This window comes from Mirounga leonina, unplaced genomic scaffold, assembly GCF_011800145.1.
Source record: "Mirounga leonina isolate KUSES-001 unplaced genomic scaffold, KU_Mleo_1.0 Mir_91, whole genome shotgun sequence".
Taxonomy (NCBI): domain Eukaryota; kingdom Metazoa; phylum Chordata; class Mammalia; order Carnivora; family Phocidae; genus Mirounga; species Mirounga leonina.
This window is the reverse complement of record NW_023270839.1, coordinates 19,142,666-19,163,813: the sequence shown is the minus strand read 5'-3', so window position 1 is coordinate 19,163,813 and position 21,148 is coordinate 19,142,666. Positions and strand designations below refer to the sequence as shown.

Here is a 21,148-nt window from a genome sequence, read left to right as displayed (position 1 = left end):
ATTTTCTGTGTTTATCTCCTTAATCTTTGTGTTTTAATCTTGTGGTTGTGAGGGTCCATAGTCCATCTAGCAAGTATGGCAACAAATCTTTTGAAGGCTTTTTGCTTGGGCTATGTATAAACTGACTGGCCTTGGAACAGATTCTTCCCAAGTGACTAGTTTTGTAAACATGGAGGCTGTTCCCTCCACTTCCTTTATTATGAGGGACAGTGATTCCACATAGACTAGCCATGATAAAATTTTTTTTTTTAAAGATTTTTTATTTATTTTTGGCAGAGAGAGTGTACAAGCCGGGGAAGCAGCAGGCAGAGGGAGAGGGAGAAGCAGGCTCCCTGCTTTTTATCAAATGCTGAGCAGGGAGCCTGATGTGGCAGGGAGCTCAGTAGGGAGCCTGATGTGGGACCCTGGGATCATGACCTGAGCCAAAGGCAGACACTTAACCATCTGAGCCACCCAGGTGCCCCAATGATTAAATTTTTGATAAATATGTGAGTCCTTTTCAGTAGAAATTCTGGTAGTCTTGAGAATGACATTGAACAAAGGGAATTAAATTCAGGAGTTAGTGTTTATAATATAATTCACTGTCAACATGGGCGTTTTTGTTTTGAGGTGATTTAAATCTTACTTTATCTGTGTAAAATATAACCAAGTATCCTAGCATGGCTTAATGAAACAGATTCAATTTAGTAATTTTTAGCTGAGGTTTTCCTTGTTAAAAAAAATATGTTTATACGTGATTTTTGTGCATAACAAGATATAAAATGTCCTGTCTTTCAATAATTTGTAGTCTAACATACTTTATTGTATGCACTGTAGGCCTGTTTGTTTTGTTGTGCCTACTCTTTTAATGAATCAGAGTGAAGAACTCAGCTGTGTTTCTGGGCACATTCCAGAAGACGATTTTCGTATTAACATGTGCTCTTAGTTCTTAAGATTTGTAGATGGATGTCTTTTTTTTTTTTATTTCTCCAGGCAATGCATGATCCACTGAAAACTTGGCAAGATGCACCATACATTTTTATTGTACATATTGGCATTTCCTCCTCAAAGGAATCCTCAAAAGAAAATTCACTTAGTAATCTTTTTACCAGTAAGTACATTTTGTTCCTTTTTACCATTCATCTTATCTAGTTGTGTCATGCTTGATGGGTAGTGTAAAATTGCTTTAATGGAGGGAATAATTAAGAATGTTGTGAGGGTGCCTGGGTAGCTCAGTCCGTTAAGGGTCCTGGGATCGAGCCCCCCGTCGGGCTCCTTGCTCAGCAGGGAGCCTGCTTCTCTGCCTGCTGCTCCCCCTGCTTGTGCGCTCTTTCCCTTTCTCTCTAGCAAATGAATAAATAAAATCTTAAAAAAAAAAAAAAAAAAAGGTGTGTTGTGTACCAGACACAGTCTTAGGCACTTCACTTAACGCTTTCTTGTTATGTATTATAGATACCAGACTTCATTTTCCCTTCATTTGATCCTCCTACTTTTAAGATTCATAATTGGTATTATGTTCTCAGTATTCTGAACTAGACTCGTCAAAACTTGGTTACCAAGTCAAAACTTGGAAATTTTTGAATTAATTGACTTTGGTAATTTTTTAGTGTCTCAGTTTTTCTTAGTATTCTCCTTTCTGCTCTTACCCAGTTCCTGGAATCATCTCTTACTTGGAATTTCGTGGTCACTTAACTAACCAGTCTTATTTTCTGTAGTTTCTTTTTTTATGTTTCTTCCTACTTTGTAGTTTTCTTCCCTCCCCTCCTTTCTGGAGTAGAATATTGAATGAAACAATGATGATGACCATCCTTATCTTGCTCCTGACTTTATTGTCTCTCTTAGCACATTTCACCATTAATTATGTTCACTGTGGACTTTTCAGAATATTCTGTTTGGTTAAGGATGTTTCTTTCTTTTCCTCATTTACTAAGTGTGTTTTTCTGCCTTTTTTTTTTAGTATGGAGAATGAATGCTAAGTTTTATCAAGTGCTTTGATTGTATTGATTAAAATGATCATATAGATTCCCCCACTGATCTGTTTATTGTTGCATTATATTAACCGATTTTTCTAATGTTAAACCATTCTTGGGGGCACCTGGGTGGCTCAGTTAGTTAAGTGTCTGCCTTCAGCCCAGGTCCCTACGATTGAGCCCAGTGTTGGGTTCCCTCCTCAGCGGGGACTCTGCTTCTCCTTCTCCCTCTGCCCCTTTCTTGCTCATGTTCCCTCTCTCTCTCTCAAATAAACTAAATAAAATCTTAAAAAAAAATTTTTAAAAACCCGTTCTTGAATTTCTGAGATGCCAGTATTTGGTCTTGATACACAAACACACACTCATATACATATATACATAGCTGACTTGTGTTTTACAGGATTTTATTTGGAAGTTTTGTTCATAGTGTCTTTTCTCATACTGTCATCTATGGGTTTTGGCATCCAGGTTATGCTGGTCTTATTCAATGAATTGGAGAATGTCCCCTATTTATCAAATTCTGTGGAGTAGTTTTTGTATGGGTAGGATTATCCATTTTTTGAATGTTTTGTAGAACTTACAATAGTGTTTTGGCCTGATGTTCTTTTTTTCCCTCCCTTACATAGATTTTAATGACTGATTAATTTTCTTTAATAGTAATAAGTTTTTTTAGTTATTCTGTTTTTACTTGAGTCGATGTTTTTTTTGTTTTTGAGAAACTGTCCTGTCATTCAAGATTTCACATTTTATTGGCATAAAGTTATGAATAGTACTTCTTTACCAAAAAATCTGTATCTGCAGCTTTTTCATTCTTAATATTGCTTTTATCTTCCCTTTTAACTTCTTAAAAAAATCTTTGTAGAATTGTATTTTGCTCTATTTTTATCCCAGTGAACCAGCTTTTGTTAGTTTTCCCAACTGTATCTTTCTTTTCTATTTCATTATTTCTTTTGACTTAATTAAAAAAAAATTTTTTTTATAGATTGTTGCATTGAATGCTTTTAATTCCCAATCCAGAAATGGGTTTTATGCTCTATAGTTCTATGGGATATAGCAGTTCTAGGTAAACCAGCGGGTGGCCCTGCACAGTTTCTGGACCCAAGATGTATATGTATCCTGTATTTCTAGGCCCATAGCTTTCTAAAGAGTACTAGTCTAACCCAGTAGTTGCCAACATTTACTTTCAACCTTCTTTCTTTGAAAAGGATGGAAAAGAAGCCCTATTCCATTCCACTTCAGCCTCTTCATGCATCAAATCTGGCTCTGCTCCTCCTTTTCCTTAGAATCCTACTAGTTTTGGTGATCCCATAGGAAATGCACTCCCAACTACCATAGCTTGCTTTTCAGGCCCAGAGTCAAACATGACCATAGCTTCAGCCTCTTAAACTGTTCTGAGCTTTTGTTCAGTTTTGATATTTGGAGGTATTTATCTTGTTTTTGAGCTTATGTCCTTATTTTGTTTTGTTTTATCCATCTGTTGTTTGGAGCTAAGAAGAAGGTACTTTATTTATTTATTTTTTTTTTAAAGAGATTTTATTTATTTATTAGAGCAAGCACAAGAGAGAAAGCATGAGTTGGGGGGGGTGGAGGGGAGAGGCAGAAGCAGACTCCCCACTGAGCAGGGAGCCCAATGCAGGACTCGATCCCAGGATCCAGGGATCGTAACCTGAGCCAAAGGCAGATGCTTAACCGACTGAGCCACCCAGGTGCCCCAAGAAGAAGGTACTTTAAAGCATGGACTTAACTATGCCATGTGAAGTTCCTAGAATTCTCTGGAACAGTTTTGTCATCTTTTTTGCCTTCATTAAGACCTTAATGTCTCCCCATTGCCTGTAAAATGTCCATCTTGTACAGCAAGGCTTATAAAACTCTGCAGCTTGTCCCAGTTTACCTTTTGCTACTAGGTGCAGTCTCAGACTACATGTTCTTTAAATAGATATCATGTATTTTCACACCTGTCTTTGTTCATGTTATTTCTTCTGCCCAGATGGCTTTTTACTTTGTTCTGGGAAATACACACTCATCCTTCTAGGTCTGGCTCAGAGGGGCAGTTCTCTGTCTTGCTTTCCTACTTTCTCTCCCTTCTATCAGGTAATCCACTAGATGGTGGAAGACATCTTATTCATCTTTTTATCTCCTCTGTTTTCTGTAGTGTGTGTCACATAGTAAGTGCTTAGTAAATGTATTTTATATGTTAGCATAGAGCAAGGGTTAGCCAAATTTTCTTAAAGAGCCAGATAATAAATGTTGTCTCTACTACAGCTACCCAACTCTGCCATTGTTGTGTGAATGCAACCATAGATAATATGTAAGTGAATGGATGTGGCTGTTTTCCAATGAAACTTTATTTATAAAAAGTGGGCGACCAAATTTGCCCATGTGCTGTATTTTGCTGACCCCTGACGTAGAATAAGCAAAGGATATATAAATATTCACTAATTATTTGATTTGCTATTTTATTAAATTAAGAAGGTATAGGTTTAATAACCAGTGTGCTTAAAGTTTTTATGATTGCTATTATGGGGTGCTCCCTTTGTTCATACGAATGTTGGACCTGGTTTACTTTTTTGTTGTTGTTGGTTTACTTTTAATAATGGCATGTCTTTTTTGCTTGGTAAAAACTAGGAAATTTTTGTAGAATAGGCAATTATTAGTCTGTCTTCACAGACTAACACTTCTCACATAAGTATCAAATCAGACCTAAAATAGCTTTATCAATTACAATTTTAAAAGTCATAGTTTTGCTTCAGTAAGGCAAATCTGTTTTTCACATTCTTGTTATTAAATACTTTGTAAAAATAAACCACTTTGTTGTTATTAAGTATTTTCTGAAAATGAGGGGTGCCTGGGTGGCTCAGTCAGTTAAGCGGCTACCTTCAGCTCAGGTCATGATCCAATGGTCCTGGGATCGAGCCCCACGTTGGGCTCCCTGCTCAGTGGGGAGCCTGCTTCTCCCTCTCCCACTCCCCCTGCTTGTTTTTGCTCTCTCTCTCTGTCAAATAAAAATCTTAAAAAAAAAGTATTTTCTGCAAATGATACATTAATGTAGCAAAGTCACATAAAATTGAAGTAGGTAAATAAAGTAATAAATAGGAAAATATAGGTAGGGATAGATAGAAGACAAAGAGGATAGCAGAATGAAGGAATGAAATCCTTTATTTTTCAAAGCACATTAATGATGTGTTGTAAGAAAAAGTATGTATGAAATGTGTTTGGAATTTAGAGGAGCTGGGCTGTGGTTCCAGTTGGGGTTTGTGGAGGAAATACCTTCAATCTAGTCTTTACAGGATGTGTGTCTGGGAACTGGGAGCAGAGGCATGGAGGCCTGTGCAGGACACAGCATGAACCATGAGAACACCTCAGGAATTTCAGAGTGCTCTATAAATGTATTAATCACCAGAATTGAAATGGTTAAAAGTAAATAACCCGGTGGACTTTTCATTAATTTCATCAGACGAATTTTATGCTATGTTTTTGTTTAATTTCTGCATCCTTTACATTAATTCTGAGGACTGTGTTTTGGCAGTGACTGTTGAAGTGAAGGGTCCCTATGAATACCTCACGCTTGAAGAATATCCCTTGATGATTGTAAGTGGACTTATATTCTTAACCTTAACATTACATGAGTTTAGCTTGAAAGATTGTCCATGTTTTGTGGCAATATTTTTCTTTGAAGAATTGTTCCTGAACAGTTCAGAAAAGACTGCTTTGTAGTTTCGTACTTCTTACTAAAATATGACCTTGAGAGTGTCAGTGAATCACTCTGTACCTCATCTCATCTGTAGAATGAAGAGGTTGATGACTTGAGGAATTTCAGAATTGGAAAGTACCTCAAAGATAATTTCAGATCACACATTCTTTCTAGAATCCAGAGTGGGGCACTTCTTACCACCCTGTAGTTTCTGATCACATTTAAAGTAACTAAATGATGACACTTAGGTCGTGTGTATGTCTGTGTCCATGGGAATAGTCTTACTCTGTTTTCAGATTTCCTTTGTTCATTTCTTTCTTCTTTTGCCTTTCATAGTTTTCCCACATTGTGTTTCATTGCTTTCAGTTGTATCCTAACCCTGCCATGTCTTTTTTTCCTCTTTAAGTGTTCTCTTCATTTATGTAATGAAAAGGCACTTTTAATGCAGAAGAACAGTTACTCTTAATGATAGGTCCTTAGGTAGTTTCTCTCTGTGCAAGAGGAGATAATTTTTTTGTGGTAGTATTGAACTTCAAAGAAATAAAATAATTATTCTTAAAGTAGGAGGTAGAATACGTATTTTTTAATATAATTTAAGACTATGTATTAATTCTAAATTGGCTCTTGGCCCTAATCCTCCTTTTTATTTCTTACCCATTTGGATGACAGTTTTTCATGGTGATGTGTATTGTATATGTCCTGTTTGGTGTTCTGTGGCTGGCGTGGTCTGCCTGCTATTGGAGAGATCTCCTAAGAATTCAGTTTTGGATTGGTGCTGTCATCTTCCTGGGAATGCTTGAGAAAGCTGTCTTCTATGCAGAATTTCAGAATATCCGATACAAAGGAGAATCAGGTATGTAACCAAAAAATGTTTCCCCGTCTGTGAATGATGGGCAGGTAAGACGTGAGTTTTCCTCAGGTCAATAGTCATTAAGTGGGTTTAACTTTTCAGTTACTTAATTATTATTAAGTAATAATAAGCTAAGCATAATCACTATGATTGTAACTTTTGTTTTTAATCTCATAACTTACGGGTTCAGTGATTTAAGAGTGATTGTACTGAAATACATCCACACAAGTTACAACAGTAGTGGCCATTTTGGGTAAGATTATCACCATCATTGAATCTCAATTGCCATTGATTTTTAAGGCACCATTATTATATTATACCCCTAAGGAGGGAAATAAATACTACTAACTTAATAGTAAGATGTCATTGATGATAAGATCTACTATGATTTCAGAGATTTTAAAATATGAGGGAGAAGTGCCTCTAAGAATTGGTAAAATATAGTAATACCAAGAAAATAGAAGGGTGCTTATGGTTCACTAAAGTAAACAGGTAATGACAGAAATTATATTGTACTGAAGTTTTTTGTGATTAGCTTTGGCTCTCTCTCCTCAGACCATTTAATTGTTAATGGTTATTGTTGTAAGATTACTGATCAGAGCTTTCCCTATCTTTGAAAAGGCTTGAAAATAGTAGATGTGAAAATAATTTGAAAACTGCATGTGTTTGTGTTTTGTGCTTTTCAGTGTATATATATTTTTTCAATGTGTATTCCCCAGTTTTTAAAAATGGGGGAAAAGTTCCGTAGGTGTTATAAACTGTCCGTGTAGGTGAGGTATTCTGTTGAGGTTTTAGTGAAGTGGGGTTGGGGAGGGAAGGTGATTTGAGTGCACCCAGATTGCTATTCACATGAGCAAGGTAAGTGAAATCAGCTTGTGTACTTACAAGAATTGCAGGAGAGGTATTTTTCTTTGAACAGGACTAATTCCAATGGTTATTCTGAAGGGCATTAGTTATCTAGATCCACATTCTGGTTCTGGAGTCACGCCTTTTCCCAAACCTAGATTATAGCACTCTTTCCCTCTTTCTTCTTTCTCATAGTTCAAGGTGCCCTGATCCTTGCAGAGCTGCTTTCAGCAGTTAAACGCTCACTGGCTCGAACCCTGGTCATCATAGTCAGCCTGGGATATGGCATAGTTAAGTAAGTATTAACTTTTTATATGGAAAGGACATATTAAAACACTGATTAAATTGAAACAGTATTGCAGGATCCCATTGTAATTCTGAAAGAATTGATATAAGAAATAGTTCTGCAGTAAGACAGGTATCTAAAATTTTGTAGATTTGCAAAAGCTAGAAAATGTTAAGTGTTTTATTTCACTTCTGAGAACTTGAGCGTATGCAGCAAAGTCTGCAATGTAGTGAATGACATTAAAACATCAAACTTTTAGAGTGAACTTAGTTACTTTTAATCTTCCCAAATGTTTTTGAAATCACATTTTTTGTGAGAGTGTTACTCTGAAAGTCTGAAAATTATTATTATTATTATTTTAAGATTTAATTATTTATGTGACAGACATAGCGAGAGAACACAAGCAGGGGGAATGGGAGAGGGAGAAGCAGGCTTCCTGCCAAGCAGGGAGCACGATGCGCGGGGCTTGATCCCAGGACTCTGGGATCATGACCTGAGCCGAAGGCAGACGCTTAACGACTGAGCCACCCAGGCGCCCCGAAAGGATGGAATTTATAAGTTCAGGAGCATCTTAGGTGGAATAAGTTTGGAGTAGAGGCAAGATTAGGAGTTCAGTTAGATAACCAAATGGGGCAATAAAGGGGAGAGAGTAGGATAGAGATATGAATTTGGGAGTCATCAGAATATAGCTGTTTACTTAAAGCCATGAGAGTGGGATGCAGTCACTGAGGAAGTAAGTGTATATAGACAAGAGGTCAAAGGATGGAGCCCTTGAACATTTTCAGTTATTTAGAATTCAATGAGATGAAACAGAATTAGAGGAATTTGAGAAGGACTGTTGTGGTGAGAGGTAAACCCAAAGACTGTTTCACGGAGGGAGTGATTGTGTCCAGAGGGTTAAATGATGACTATTGGGTTGAACTACATGGAAGATATAAGTGACCTTAATAAGATGGTGTTGATGAAGTGCTAGGATAAAAGCTTGACTCGAGTGATTTCAAGAAAGAATAGAAGCAGAGGAATTGGAACTAGCCAGGTATAGACAATTATTTCAAGGAGTCTTGCTTTAAGTGGTATTAAAGAAATGGGTTTTAATTTTTTAAATTTATTCATTTAAAGGAGTTTTGTTTTCAGTGGGATTAGGGGGATGGAGTGGATTTCATTTTTTAAATTGTTTAATTCATTTCACAAATATTTGAATGCTTCCTATATGCCAGGGCGTGGCCTAGGTTTCTAAGGTAACCAGTGGGGAGAAAAATCCTTGCCCATATGGAGCTTTGCTAGCATATGACAAAAAATACAAGAACAAATATTACTTAGACGTAAGTAGACATGATTTATGGCAGTGCATCTCAAACTTACAGTGCACTAATGAATCACCTGGAGATCTTGTTAAAATGCAGATTCTGATTGAATGGCATTTTGAATGTCAAGGATTCAAGACTTTTTCTTCAAGCAGAAGGTGCTTGAAAGACTTCATATTTTGTTGGATTCTGAGCTTACAAATGTACAGTTTATCTAATGAGTTGCAGTAAGGTATTTGCTTATATTGTTAAAACTTTTAGATTTGATAATGGAATTGTGGTTATGTTTTTAAAAAGTCCTTATTGGTTAAAAACATAGGCTGAAATATATACAAATAAAAGGTATGCTATCTAGGATTTGCTTGAAGATAATATGGGAGGATAGGAAGTGGATGGGGTTTGAATGAGGCACAGTTGGCTATAGCTTAGTGATTATTGGAACTGGATGATGGTATAGAGGGGTTCATTATACCATTGAATGTTTCAGAATTCTCTATTAAAGAGTTTTTTTGTTTTGTTTTGTTTTGTTTTTAATATAGTAACTAGGGACCAGATCTAAAGTTCTAGTATTAGCTTGGTTTAAGACCATATGTTCTTCTGAGTTTTTTTTTCTCATGTGGATCAAGTATGTCTGACTTATCTCTGTTAAGTTGTTGGCCTGTATTTTAATTAACCTGAGTTGCTATTACTTATTTTGGAGTTTGTGACATTGGTACTCAACTCTTTCTTTGCTTCCTGTTTAGGCCTCGCCTTGGAGTCACTCTTCACAAAGTTGTGGTAGCAGGAGCCCTCTATCTTTTGTTCTCTGGCATGGAAGGGGTCCTCAGAGTTACTGGGGTCAGTACTGCTTAATCTAAGTGTTGTATATGGTCAGTTCAGATACATTGTTTTTGTCTTGAGAGGGTGAATTGGAAATGTCTGTGGGCTTCTTTACTTTTTCTTCTAAATCACCTTTAACTCTGATTTTCAAAATGTATGTATAATTCAAATTTTCTTTTTAATCTGTTAGAACTTTATAAGTTTAATGTGTGACCAGGAATGAATGCTTTCCTGCCTGTCCCCAAATTGCTACTTACTCATTTCCTCCTCCCAGAAAGTGGGCTCTCATTCTTGTATTAAGTGGCAAAGATTGTAATCTTGCTCAAAAATCTACTTTTTTCAAGATTTATTTGTTTATTTGAGAGAGAGTGCATGTGTACACGCTTGTTGGGGAGGGGCAGAGGGAGAGGAAGAGAGAATCCCATGCAGACTCCGCTGAGCTTGGAGCCTGATATGGGGCTCCATCTCACAACCCTGAGATTAGGACCTGAGCCAAAACCAAGTGTCAGATGCTCAACCGACTGCGCCACCCAGGCACCCTCTATTTTTTGTTTTAAAGTGAGAGTGCTCTTTGCTTAACCAGCACTTGGGTTTCAAAGGCTTTTCTAAAATGCAGCTAATTGTTTCACATCATTCTTGAGAAATTATAAAATCATACCCTTTGTCAGGGAGGGAAACCAAAGCACTAAATAAAAATGATAAAGCAGTTTATCTTAAAGCTGGATTAATGTGAAGAACTGGTCATTCCAGTAGTTACTTATTTAAAAATCACTCTCAGTAATCACCCATTAGATTTAAGGTGGTAAATGCTGTAAACTTGACTTACTGAGCTCAATAAGTTTTGTAATAAATTGCCCCTTAAATAAAACATTTTATGGATACATATTTGTTTTTCAGATCACACTGTCCTCTATGTGATTTCCTTCAACTTTTAGCAACTTTAACCCTCTGTCAATTTCATTTTCTTTCTGCTGCTATAGTATTTTTCTTATCCCTTGGCTCTGTTTGTAAACCTGGCCCTCTCAGCAGTTGATGCCTGTATTATTTTATGGATATCCTTTCAATAATGCTCTGGTGTTTGGGTAATCACGGTTATATAAATAGCACCTTATATGTATAAACTCGTGAAACAAGCAGCATAGTTTTTGGGACAGATATTTGCCTTACATTTTATTTTGGGGTGTGCTCTTATTTGTAGAATTATATTGTATTATAATTCTGGAAATTAAAATTGTGTATTAATGCTGCAGTACTTTGAAATATGAGAAGGTTCTTATTAGACTTGTAGCCAAAATCACAATGATGGGAGATGATAGGATGGGATGGGGGCTTGTAACACCACGACTTTTCAGTGTGGTCACTTCTTAACATGGACGACCTTACTTGCCATGCTAGGAGCTCTGTGGTGGTTGCCTTGTATTAGTTAGCAGCATGTTTTATTGTATTGAGATTGTGATCAATAGTTTGTATGAAATGCTTATAGCTGTGCATTCTATGTGATCGATTGTCAGAAGGGAAGAATGATGTAGGTACAAAGTATTATTCCTTATTTTCTTTCAGTTCGAATGCAGAATCATTCTAGATGATTATGTAAAGGCAGAGTCATTTGCTGGTTTCTTCTCTGTGCTCTCTAGACATCTCTTTTTCACCACCTCTTTTTCTTTGTCTGCAGGCCCAGACTGATCTTGCTTCCTTGGCCTTTATCCCCTTGGCTTTCCTAGACACTGCCCTGTGCTGGTGGATATCCTTTTCATTGGCTTGTTTGATGGCGGTCCATTTTCTCCTTGGAGTTGGGTTTCCATTGATCTTTCTGCAAATGGTTTTTGCCAGTTTCGTTGATTACTGCTTACTTTGGGGAATAGGGTATTTTCATTCTAACAACCTGGGGGCTCAGGTAAGCAGTTATTTTGTTTTTAATTTTAAAAATTTCATCAAAAGTTGGTGACTGCAGACTGAGAATAAGATAAAAGCTTCTGGCCTTTTTTTAAATGAGTATTTCACTTCGATTTTGGATTTATTTGTGTACCTCACTTAGTGTTAGAATCACTGGCTGCTGTGGTCCTACTGTTTCTTTCAGCTTCGGCAGTTCTTAAATGCTTTGAAAATTATGTAAATATTTTGATTCTTAAAATATGGTTTCAGGAACTATACTATTTGAGGTTGTTTGAAAAATTCTAAGTAGATTGAGCAGATTTTAACCTTTACAGGATAAGTGTTTTATACCCTCATTCAAAAGCGACTTGGGATTATTTGAAGACTTTACTCTTTGAAATAAATCTTATTTCATTTACAGGAAAAGTCAACCAGCAGCTAACAAACAAGTTTCTATTTGAATAATCTTTTCTTCCTGCTTTTCAAGAGTAAACATTTGTTTATTTAGGGACTTGGCCTGTTGGATGAAGGATTCAGGTTTTTGGACTTTTATCTTTTGGAGATTTTTAAAAATTTATTTTGGTTTTTGTGTTATTTGGTCCTATGTACAATTGTGCAGTATTATTGTCCTGATGAACTGTGACTATTATAAAAGGCTGAGTGTAAATAAAATAGTAATTTTGTGAATTTGAGGGGATTTTCATGTATCAAAAATGTTTGAAATTGAAATGTCCTGCGTCCAAATGGCCAAAGCTTTTCTAGGTCACTATCTTTGTGAATCTCTACTATGCATATTGAGAGGAGTAGGGAGAGAGACTGGACCATACAAGAAGATGACCCAATAATTAGGTAGCAGTGAGGGCTCTGTTAAAGTGCATGAGTGAGCTCCAGCTCACTTGCTTTCATATCTGCCCCTCATTCTGAAAGTTGAACATAAGATAGCAGATAAATGCCTATAGTAGTCATTAGATCTCCCCTATCTTTGTGCAGCAGTTTATACTTGAGATAATGACTTGAAAGTAGAGAGTTGTTGCTTTTAGAGCCTAACTGCCTGGGATTCTCAGGCAATTGTAATTGTCTGGTCCTTTTAATTCAGGATAGCTCAGTGATGGCAGGTTCCTCCTTAGCATGGCACAAAGGGACTGAGTGTAGAACTCTGGGAGGTTGTAGGCATGAATGTAAGACTCTAGACTGGATTAGCTAGGACAGTGAGAACAGAGCCACTGCCTTACAAGAAGAAAGGAGATGATGCTAACTCCTGTTGTTTTGCCTCTTACTCATTTTTATTTCATTTTCTTCCATTTGCTTCTTTTTCTTTGTTTCTCTAGAAAGTTTCCTATCTTTATTTCTCCTTTATATTTTTCCTCTCTTCTTTTTTCTTGTCTTTTGTATTCTCATTTTATCCTGGTTCTGTCCTCTCTTTAAGTGTCATTGAAAATGAGGAGTTTCTTACTAATCATGGTGGGCCTGGAGTGTTTGTAAAGTTGAGAGTGAGAGCTGTAAGGCCTGGCGTCCATGGCTCTGTCAGTATGACCCCAGATCCTTAAAGAAATGTAAGGATTAATTTACTAGCTTACTGTTTTTTCTGAATGTTGATTTCCTTGACCTGCAAACACATATTTATTAGCTTGACTCAAACAATGAAGCTGTTAAAACTTCGGAGGAACATTGTAAAACTCTCTTTGTACCGACATTTTACCAACACGCTTATCTTGGCAGTGGCAGGTAAGTCGGGGACTTGCTTCCTGCTGTTTAAATGCATTTCCTTTAGAACAAAGATTCTTAACCTGAGAGGCCAGAGATGGGCTTTCTAAAATTACATAGAAAGTTTTGTGTGTTTCACTTAGGGAAGGGGTCTTGCACTTTTGTCAAGTTCTCGAAGGGGTCTTTGGTTCAAAAAAGTTTGACAACCACTTATTTTAATAGCTGGAAATTGATTACATATAATTTTAACTCTTGGTATATCCCTTTCCTATCTCCATTCTGAAACTTTTTTTTTTTTGAGGCAAGTTAGCATTAGGGTCATATGCGTTCAGATTTCTTTTAGAAGACATTAATATTTGCTTATTTGGTTTTATTGAAATAAATACAGAATTTTATATGGATTTTAGATCAGTGTATGTTGCTATTATATTGCCTTTACATATGTCATTAAACATGCATAACATATACGTTATGCATATACATTAGGTTAGACTATAGCCCACATAGGCTAATTTGCCTGCCTTTTGGCTTGTGTACCAGGATTAGGGAGGTCTGGCCTATGATTGGGACCAATAATTCTGTTTGTCTTACAGTCATTTTATCAACCTTTTTTTCCATCTGATCAGGCAAAGAAATATTAACGTTTAGTTACTAAAGATGAAGAAAGGGAAAACAATCATATTATTGATAATGCTGGAAAAAGACATGTTTCTAATACCTTCTTTTCCACTTCTGAGGGTTGCCAAAGTAGCCAGATGATAAATAAAACTATTCTTTAAGTACAGAAAGGGTTGGCAAGAGTACGCATTGTGTGCCTTGCTTATAGCAGTTAAGTAAATTTGTGTTGAATAAACGTGTTAAAATAAATGAGAGAGAATGATTGTGATATATTGGGAGTTATGGATGTGTTTGATTCTACTTGATGAGAATCAGATAAATAATTGGGGATATAAACTAACATTCATACTCTGACCAGGTTTTTCATTTCCTGTTAGCATCTATTGTGTTTATCATCTGGACAACCATGAAGTTCAGGATAGTGACTTGTCAGTCGGTGAGTTATAAGCACATGCATTTATGAATAGTGTACTGTTTTATACATACACAGTGATGTTAATGACAGTGGTAAGGTTCACACCTTTTAAGAAATTAGGGCTAGCTCCACTCTGAGGGTTAGAAATGCTTTCCTCCTCATAAGTATTCTGTATTATCACAGAGCTTGATATGGTAGGTTTGTTTTGTGGGTTTTTTGGCAGACAGTGGGAGAGAAAGGACTGACTATATATCCCAGTATTGGGGAGAACATTATAAAGGATATCACAATTTTTCATAACCCAGTCTTGCCTTAACTAAAAATTATTAACAAGAAGTCCAGAGTCCTAAACGCTAAGTATGTATGAATAATGCTAATCTGAGCAGAAGCCATGTACTTAAGATAGGAGCACAGAGACTGCCCAGTAGCATTTCTTTGGAAGCTGTTAAAAATAAACAAAAATGAAAACTATAAAAAGTAACAACATGTTACTTTCTCTTACCTTGTATAAAAATCCTTCCTAAAGATTCTCAGAGCTATAATGAAGCATTAAAAAAGTGCTCCATTCAGTTGTGCCTTTTCTTTAGCAACAATAAACACTACCAGGGAAGAAACAGTGTTCATTTATTTTTTATTCCTAGCACTTAGCACAGTGCCTAGCACATAGCAGGCTCCTAGTAAATGTAAGTTGAAGGAATAAATAATTGATTCTTGTTCTATGCCAAGGGCTTTGTGAAGAGTTAAGATTATGTATAAAAATGTACTTCTCCCCCTTTTGGTAGGATTGGCGGGAGCTTTGGGTAGATGACGCCATCTGGCGGTTGCTGTTCTCCATGATCCTCTTCGTCATCATGGTTCTCTGGCGACCATCTGCAAACAACCAGAGGTTCTTGGACACTTCTTATTTATATCGCTAACCATTGAATGGCCATGTCATCTGTTAGGGGTGATTGAATGGGTGACAGTGTCATGGCTGTGTCAGATAGTGTAAAGAATATTCACTGAGGGGCACCTGGGTGGCTCAGTCAGTTAAGTGGCTGCCTTTGGCTCAGGTCATAATCCCAGCGTCCTGGGATCGAGCCCCACGTTGGGCTCCCTGCTCAGTGGAGGGTCTGCTTCCCCCTCTCCCTCTGCCTGCCTCTCTGCCTACTTGCACTCTCTCTGTCAAATAAATAAAATCTTAAAAAAAAAAAATATTCACTGGGTCTGGAATTCAGTGAATGGGTTCCTGTCCAGCTCTCCTTTTTGCATTGTGAGTTTTGTCATGGTGCCTCTTTTCACTAGCCTGGGCCTTAGTTTCCTCTTCATATAATAAGAGGGAATTGAACCACCTGATATGAGGTATTTTTAAATTCTGACATCTGATAATATGTATGTATATGAATAAAGAAGGGAAGTGGATAGATAGTGATACTTATAATGAGAGTCTCACCTGTCCAGTGTCAGGAAGGAAAGAACAATTTTTATAGCCAGTAGCCCAGCTCACTTCATAACAATAGGGTAAAATGAAAATTTATGTGACAGACTTTGGAATTAAAAATTTATATGTGAATTTGCTTTGTTCAGCTATTGGCAAATCTCAATTATTTAGGAATTGGCTGTCTTTCTTTTCTGTACATCCATGTCTTTGGCACGCCCTCCCCTTTGTGATTAGACAGTTAAGAGCTTATATTACCCACCCATATTACCAAGGAGGAAAAGGATGAGGCAGCATAACTGAACAGCTCATTTTATAATCAGACATACCAATAAAAGGCTTAGAAAATAAGTGATACCATTTTATCCCATGAAAGTAGCCTTTTTATTATACATTTAATGTTTGTGTTCTTTAAAAACTAAAAAAAGGAAAATAGAGTAGGCTTGGGACTGTTGGGGTGAAGGTCATGCACATTTGTAATTTTTAAAGTATTAAAGTCAGATTGCATTAAAAAAAAACCTGAAGCAAATTGCATATATACTAACAGTTGTACGAGAGGAGTTCTCTTCCCTCCTATATCCCCATTATTTAATTTTTGCACATCTGGTAGAGGAGATATTCACTGTTATTTTTAAAATGTTGCATTTAAGGCTGAATTACTTTTTATGGCTTTTATGTGTTTACTGGTCATTTAGTTATCCTGTCAATCAGTTTTTAATATCTGAATTTTTTTTTATCAGCTTGTTGATCATTTTTGTATTGATTTGTAGGAATTCCTTATATATTTTAGATTCCAGTATTTTTTTTTTCCAAAAGAGATGCATTTTAATGATGAAAGACAGCATTAGTGAATTTTTTCATACATAACCTTTGTGGTATTAAACATGTACTGTCAAATACATACATCCAACCGGATAAGACTGTAATTATTTTGTCATGAAAAAACTGTTATTTCAAAGGCTTTTAAAAAGGCAAAAATGGTAAAATTACTCAGAAAAAGATGCTTAGGAGTGAATGGTATCAGAGTCACATTGGCTGAAGAAGGAAAATAACAACAAACTTTTAAACCATCTTAACATAAACCTCACTGCAAATATACAATTCTTTTGAACACAGCACATGGAAAGGAGAATAACCTCAAAGGCATTATGGCTTACTTCTCTGGCATATTAAAGAACAAGTTTGGCTGAAGTTTCTTGAATTATAAAATTCCCTGATGAACTCCCCTAGATTACGTGCAGCTTTTCACTTTTAAAAGGTCATATAAAGGGCGCCTGGGTGGCTCAGTTGGTTAAGAGACTGCCTTCGGCTCAGGTCATGATCCTGGAGTCCCGGGGTCGAGTCCCGCATCAGGCTCCCTGCTCGGCAGGGAGTCTGCTTCTCCCTCTGACCCTCCCCCCTCTCATGCTCTCTCTCATTCTCTCTGTCTCAAATAAATAAATAAAATCTTTAAAAAAAAAAAAAGGTGATATAAAAAGGTATAAGTCAGTTTCCAGCAGAGTTAACATTGGTCCATAACAAAAATTTCCTTCAGGTTATTTTAAAATACTAACATAAGAAAATTCTAGTTTGAAAAGAATTTCAAACCAATAGTAAGCATTAAAAAATAGTCGTAGGGCCGGTTAATTTTCTAAAACCAAACAAACCAAAAAACCTTTCTTCCCCTCAAAACAGCAATGGGACAGTGGCTCCAAAATATTTGTTTTTTTCTTACAAAAACCAGTTTACCACCTTCTGGAATCGCAGCCCAGGAACCAGCCTTTGAATGTGGCCGGCTCATGGCCCTGCTTTACGATGACAGTTGGCGTCCTCTTGTCTCTTCCAGAGGGTCTGTCTCAAGATACATTTTGGCAGACTTCAGAGATTCTGTTCTCTCAACTTCATTGGCATCTTTGCCGACCCAAATAAAAATCTGTTCCCAAGCATCTAGTAACATGACATCATCATCTGCTAAATCATCCTGGGTGAACTCTCCTGGAACCTCTTCAATCCTGCTCTCGTCCTCTCGCTCTCTCTTTCTCTCTCAAATAAATAAAATCTTAAAAAAAAAGATTTAGAAAATTGTTTATTTGTTTCATCGTCTATCACAAGCTGATGGAATCTTATCTGGGAAGCACAGTGCTGACTACAAACATGGCCCCTGAATGCCTCAGGGAGGCTACAGGCAGTCGGACCTAGATTCCAGTATTTTGTTCTAAGCATTCCAGGTATTTTCTTCTAGTTGTTGATTATCTTTGGACATTTTAATGGTGTTTTTGGTCATAGAAAAACTTGAAAGTATGGAGTCAAATTTGTCTTTTTTTTTTTTCCCTTCATGTATGTATATTTTGTGTCTTGTTTAAGAAACTTTTTCCTGGCTTGAGGTGAAGTCTAAAGTTATTCTATAATTTTTTCAAAATTTCACAGTTGAACTTTTATTCATCAAGAATTGTTTGGCTCTGGGTTCTCTGTTTTTCTTCTATTCCTCTGATCCTGCATCAGTAGTATGCTTATCTTAGTTTCCTCTTAAGTCTTGGTATATGCCCTCCCCCCTTGGGAGGAGGGCATATATCACATGCTCTGTTGGGGTGAGCCAGCCAGGAGCCTTTGAATGCTATTGATTTTTATGTATTTATCATACCCATCAACCCTCCTACATTGTCTTTTTAGTTCTTTTTTTTAAATTTTATTTATTTGTTAGAGAGCGAGCGAGCAAGAGAGTGCAACCATAAGCAGGGGGAGTAGCAGGCAGAGGGAGAAGCAGGTTCTCTGCTGAGCAAGGAGTCTGATATGGGACTCGATCCCAGAACCCTGGGATCATGACCCCAGCTGAAGGTAGACGCCCAACTGATGAGCCACCCAGGTGTCTCTGTCTTCTTAATTCTGATAATTTCTAGGTTTTCCAAGTAGATTGATTGTTATTCCTTCTTTTCCAAATAATACTGCTGCCTCATTGCTGTTTCTTACGTTAGCTAGGCCCTCCTGTATAATACTGAATTGAGGCATTGAGAGTGGGCCTCCTTATCTTATTCTGACTTTAAAGTAAGTGCTTCTCAGGTATCATTAACTTTGGCATCTACTGTTAATTTTTGCTAGTTATTCTTTAATAGGTTATGGGTGTGTTCCCTGTTATTCCTAGCTTTTTTTTTTTTTTTTAAGATTTTATTTATTTGAGAGAGAGTACAAGCAGGGGGAGGGGCAGAGAGCGAAGCAGGCACCCTGCTGAACAAGGAGCCTGATGCGGGGCTCCCATCCCAGGATCCTGGGATCATGACCTGAGCCAAAGGCAGATGCTTAACCAACTGAGGCACCCAGGCGTCCCTATTCCTAGTTTTTAAAGAGTTATGTTTTGTTTTTTTTAATTCATGAAAGGGAGTTTTAAAAACAAGGTAGAATGAAGATAATAGGCAACAGTAAGTACAGAGTGAGTTCAAAGCTAAAGCTTTCTAAGAGTTACCTATCTGGGGGTACCTGGGTGGCTCATTCAGTTGAGTATCCCGACTCTCGGTTTTGGCTTAGGTTGTGATCTCAGGGTCCTGGGATTGAGCCCCATGTATGGACTCCATGCTCAGCGGGGAGTCTGCTTGAAAGATTCTCTCCCTCTGCCCCTCCCCCTGCTTTCTTTCTCTCTCTCAAATAAATAAAAATTTAAAAAAATATGTAAAAGAATTACCTGTCTGGCAGCTGAATCTCTTCAAAGTTGTAAAGGAAAGGTATTTTAAGATGAGGCCTTCATCTTCTCAGCTCCCCACTTGGAAACTGAGATTTTAAAATTACCGGTACATAAAAGGTCAGGACTTGTGTCTCTTAACTACGAATTCAAAGTCTGAGATTTTAAATTACATGAGTATTTACTTCCCTCTGTGTGATTTTATATGCTTATAAATGCTTACTATGTGTGAGGTATTGTTCTAAGCATTTTTTGAAATGATTTGTTTACTTTTTTCAAAACACCTCTGTGAGTAGTGTTTCATTATCCCGATTTTCAGATGAGAAAACTGAGGTAGAGAGAGTAAGTAACTTGTCTCAAGTCATAAGTAGTACGTGGCTGAGCCTGTACTCATCAGTGTGATGCCGTCCTGCTTCTCACGTTTAGGCAATCAAGAGCTTTCTGAACAGGAAGAATTATTTTGCTTTCACTGAAATAATTTTATGAATGACTCCTTGCAGTTTCAGTAGTAAGGCCTGTAAAATCTAGTTAGTGGAGCATTTTTTGTAGTTTTCTAAGTTTTTTCCTTCTGTTCTATCTTTGTTCGGTCAGGTTTGCCTTTTCACCGTTGTCTGAGGAAGAGGAAGAGGATGAACAAAAAGAACCTATGCTAAAAGAAAGCTTTGGTAGTGTTAAAATTTTATTTGTGCTTTAAATATTATTTTCTGTTTTTTAGAAATAGAGTAGAGCAAGTATAACGGTTTGTGAGTATCCAAATCAGGATACTTGGATATAGTTTATTATTTTACAGTCGTTTTACTTAGGTGTCAACTGTGTCTCAGTTTGGTCTGTGGTGTATTAGGGGACAGCAAAAATAAGGGTATAAATTTTCAGGTGAAGCTGTGGTAAATTCAGTAAATAATTGCACATTAAATGTCCAGTTTGCTTACTAGAGGAGCTGAAAATCTGGCTTGGAACTTCCTAGCATAAAGATGGAGAAACATTGTTATATAATTCAGTTTCAGTAAACTTAATGTTGTGAATTCATGTTTGAAATCATTGCTGGTCTATTAATATACTTAACCCATCTACTTTGTTTTCCCTTTACAGAAGGAATGAAAATGAGAAGTACTAAACAAGAACCAAATGGAAATAGTAAAGTAAACAAAGCGGTAAGTAATTATGCATAGGCCTTAATGATTTTTTAAATCTGTGCTCTAACTAAGCTTGCTTTATAAAAAGATCTTTTAATATATATTATATTTACATTTTTAAAAACAGCAAGTGATTCTAAGACCTAGTAATTTTTAACTAGATGGTTTGCTATTGTGTCCTGAAAAGGTACCAGACTAGTCTGATGGTTCTTTTTTTTTTTTAAGATTTTATTTATTTGTCAGAGAGAGAGAGCACAAGCAGGGGGAGCGGCAGGCAGAGGTAGAAGCAGGCTCCCTGCTGAGCAAGGAACCCAATGTGGGACTCAATCCCAGGACTCTGGGATCATGACCTGAGCCAAAGGCAGATGCTTAACTGACTGAGCCACCCAGGCAGGCGTCCCTAGTCTGATGGTTCTATTTAATTGTTTTCATTAGTGCAAGTTATAGTCCTTTTAATAACCTAAGGTATTTTTTGTAGTTAAAGATCAATATTTTTTTTTTGAAGATTTTATTTATTTATTTGAGAGAGAGAGACCCAGGGAGAGAGGGAACAGAAGCAGGGGGAGTGGGAGAGGGAGAAGCAGGCTTCCCACTG

General features: G+C 36.9%; 1 protein-coding gene across 4 annotated transcripts in view; it reads left to right on the top strand.

Annotated features, from left to right (window-relative positions):
* The window catches only part of TMEM87A (transmembrane protein 87A), a 44,187-nt gene that overhangs the window by 16,982 nt on the left and 6,057 nt on the right, over positions 1–21,148 (top strand). For 2 of the 4 annotated variants that reach the window (XM_034994545.1, XM_034994542.1), the window contains exons 7-17: positions 973–1,090; positions 5,476–5,537; positions 6,310–6,493; positions 7,532–7,631; positions 9,670–9,763; positions 10,726–10,797; positions 13,234–13,342; positions 14,317–14,375; positions 15,137–15,240; positions 20,012–20,085; positions 20,510–20,571. In XM_034994545.1, coding sequence (XP_034850436.1) covers positions 973–1,090; positions 5,476–5,537; positions 6,310–6,493; positions 7,532–7,631; positions 9,670–9,763; positions 10,726–10,797; positions 13,234–13,342; positions 14,317–14,375; positions 15,137–15,240; positions 20,012–20,085; positions 20,510–20,571 — 1,038 coding nt within the window. Of the gene's footprint in view, positions 1–972; positions 1,091–5,475; positions 5,538–6,309; positions 6,494–7,531; positions 7,632–9,669; positions 9,764–10,725; positions 10,798–11,417; positions 11,487–13,233; positions 13,343–14,316; positions 14,376–15,136; positions 15,241–20,011; positions 20,086–20,509; positions 20,572–21,148 lie in introns of all 4 variants that reach the window. The other 2 variants (XM_034994544.1, XM_034994546.1) reach the window with 1 other exon arrangement.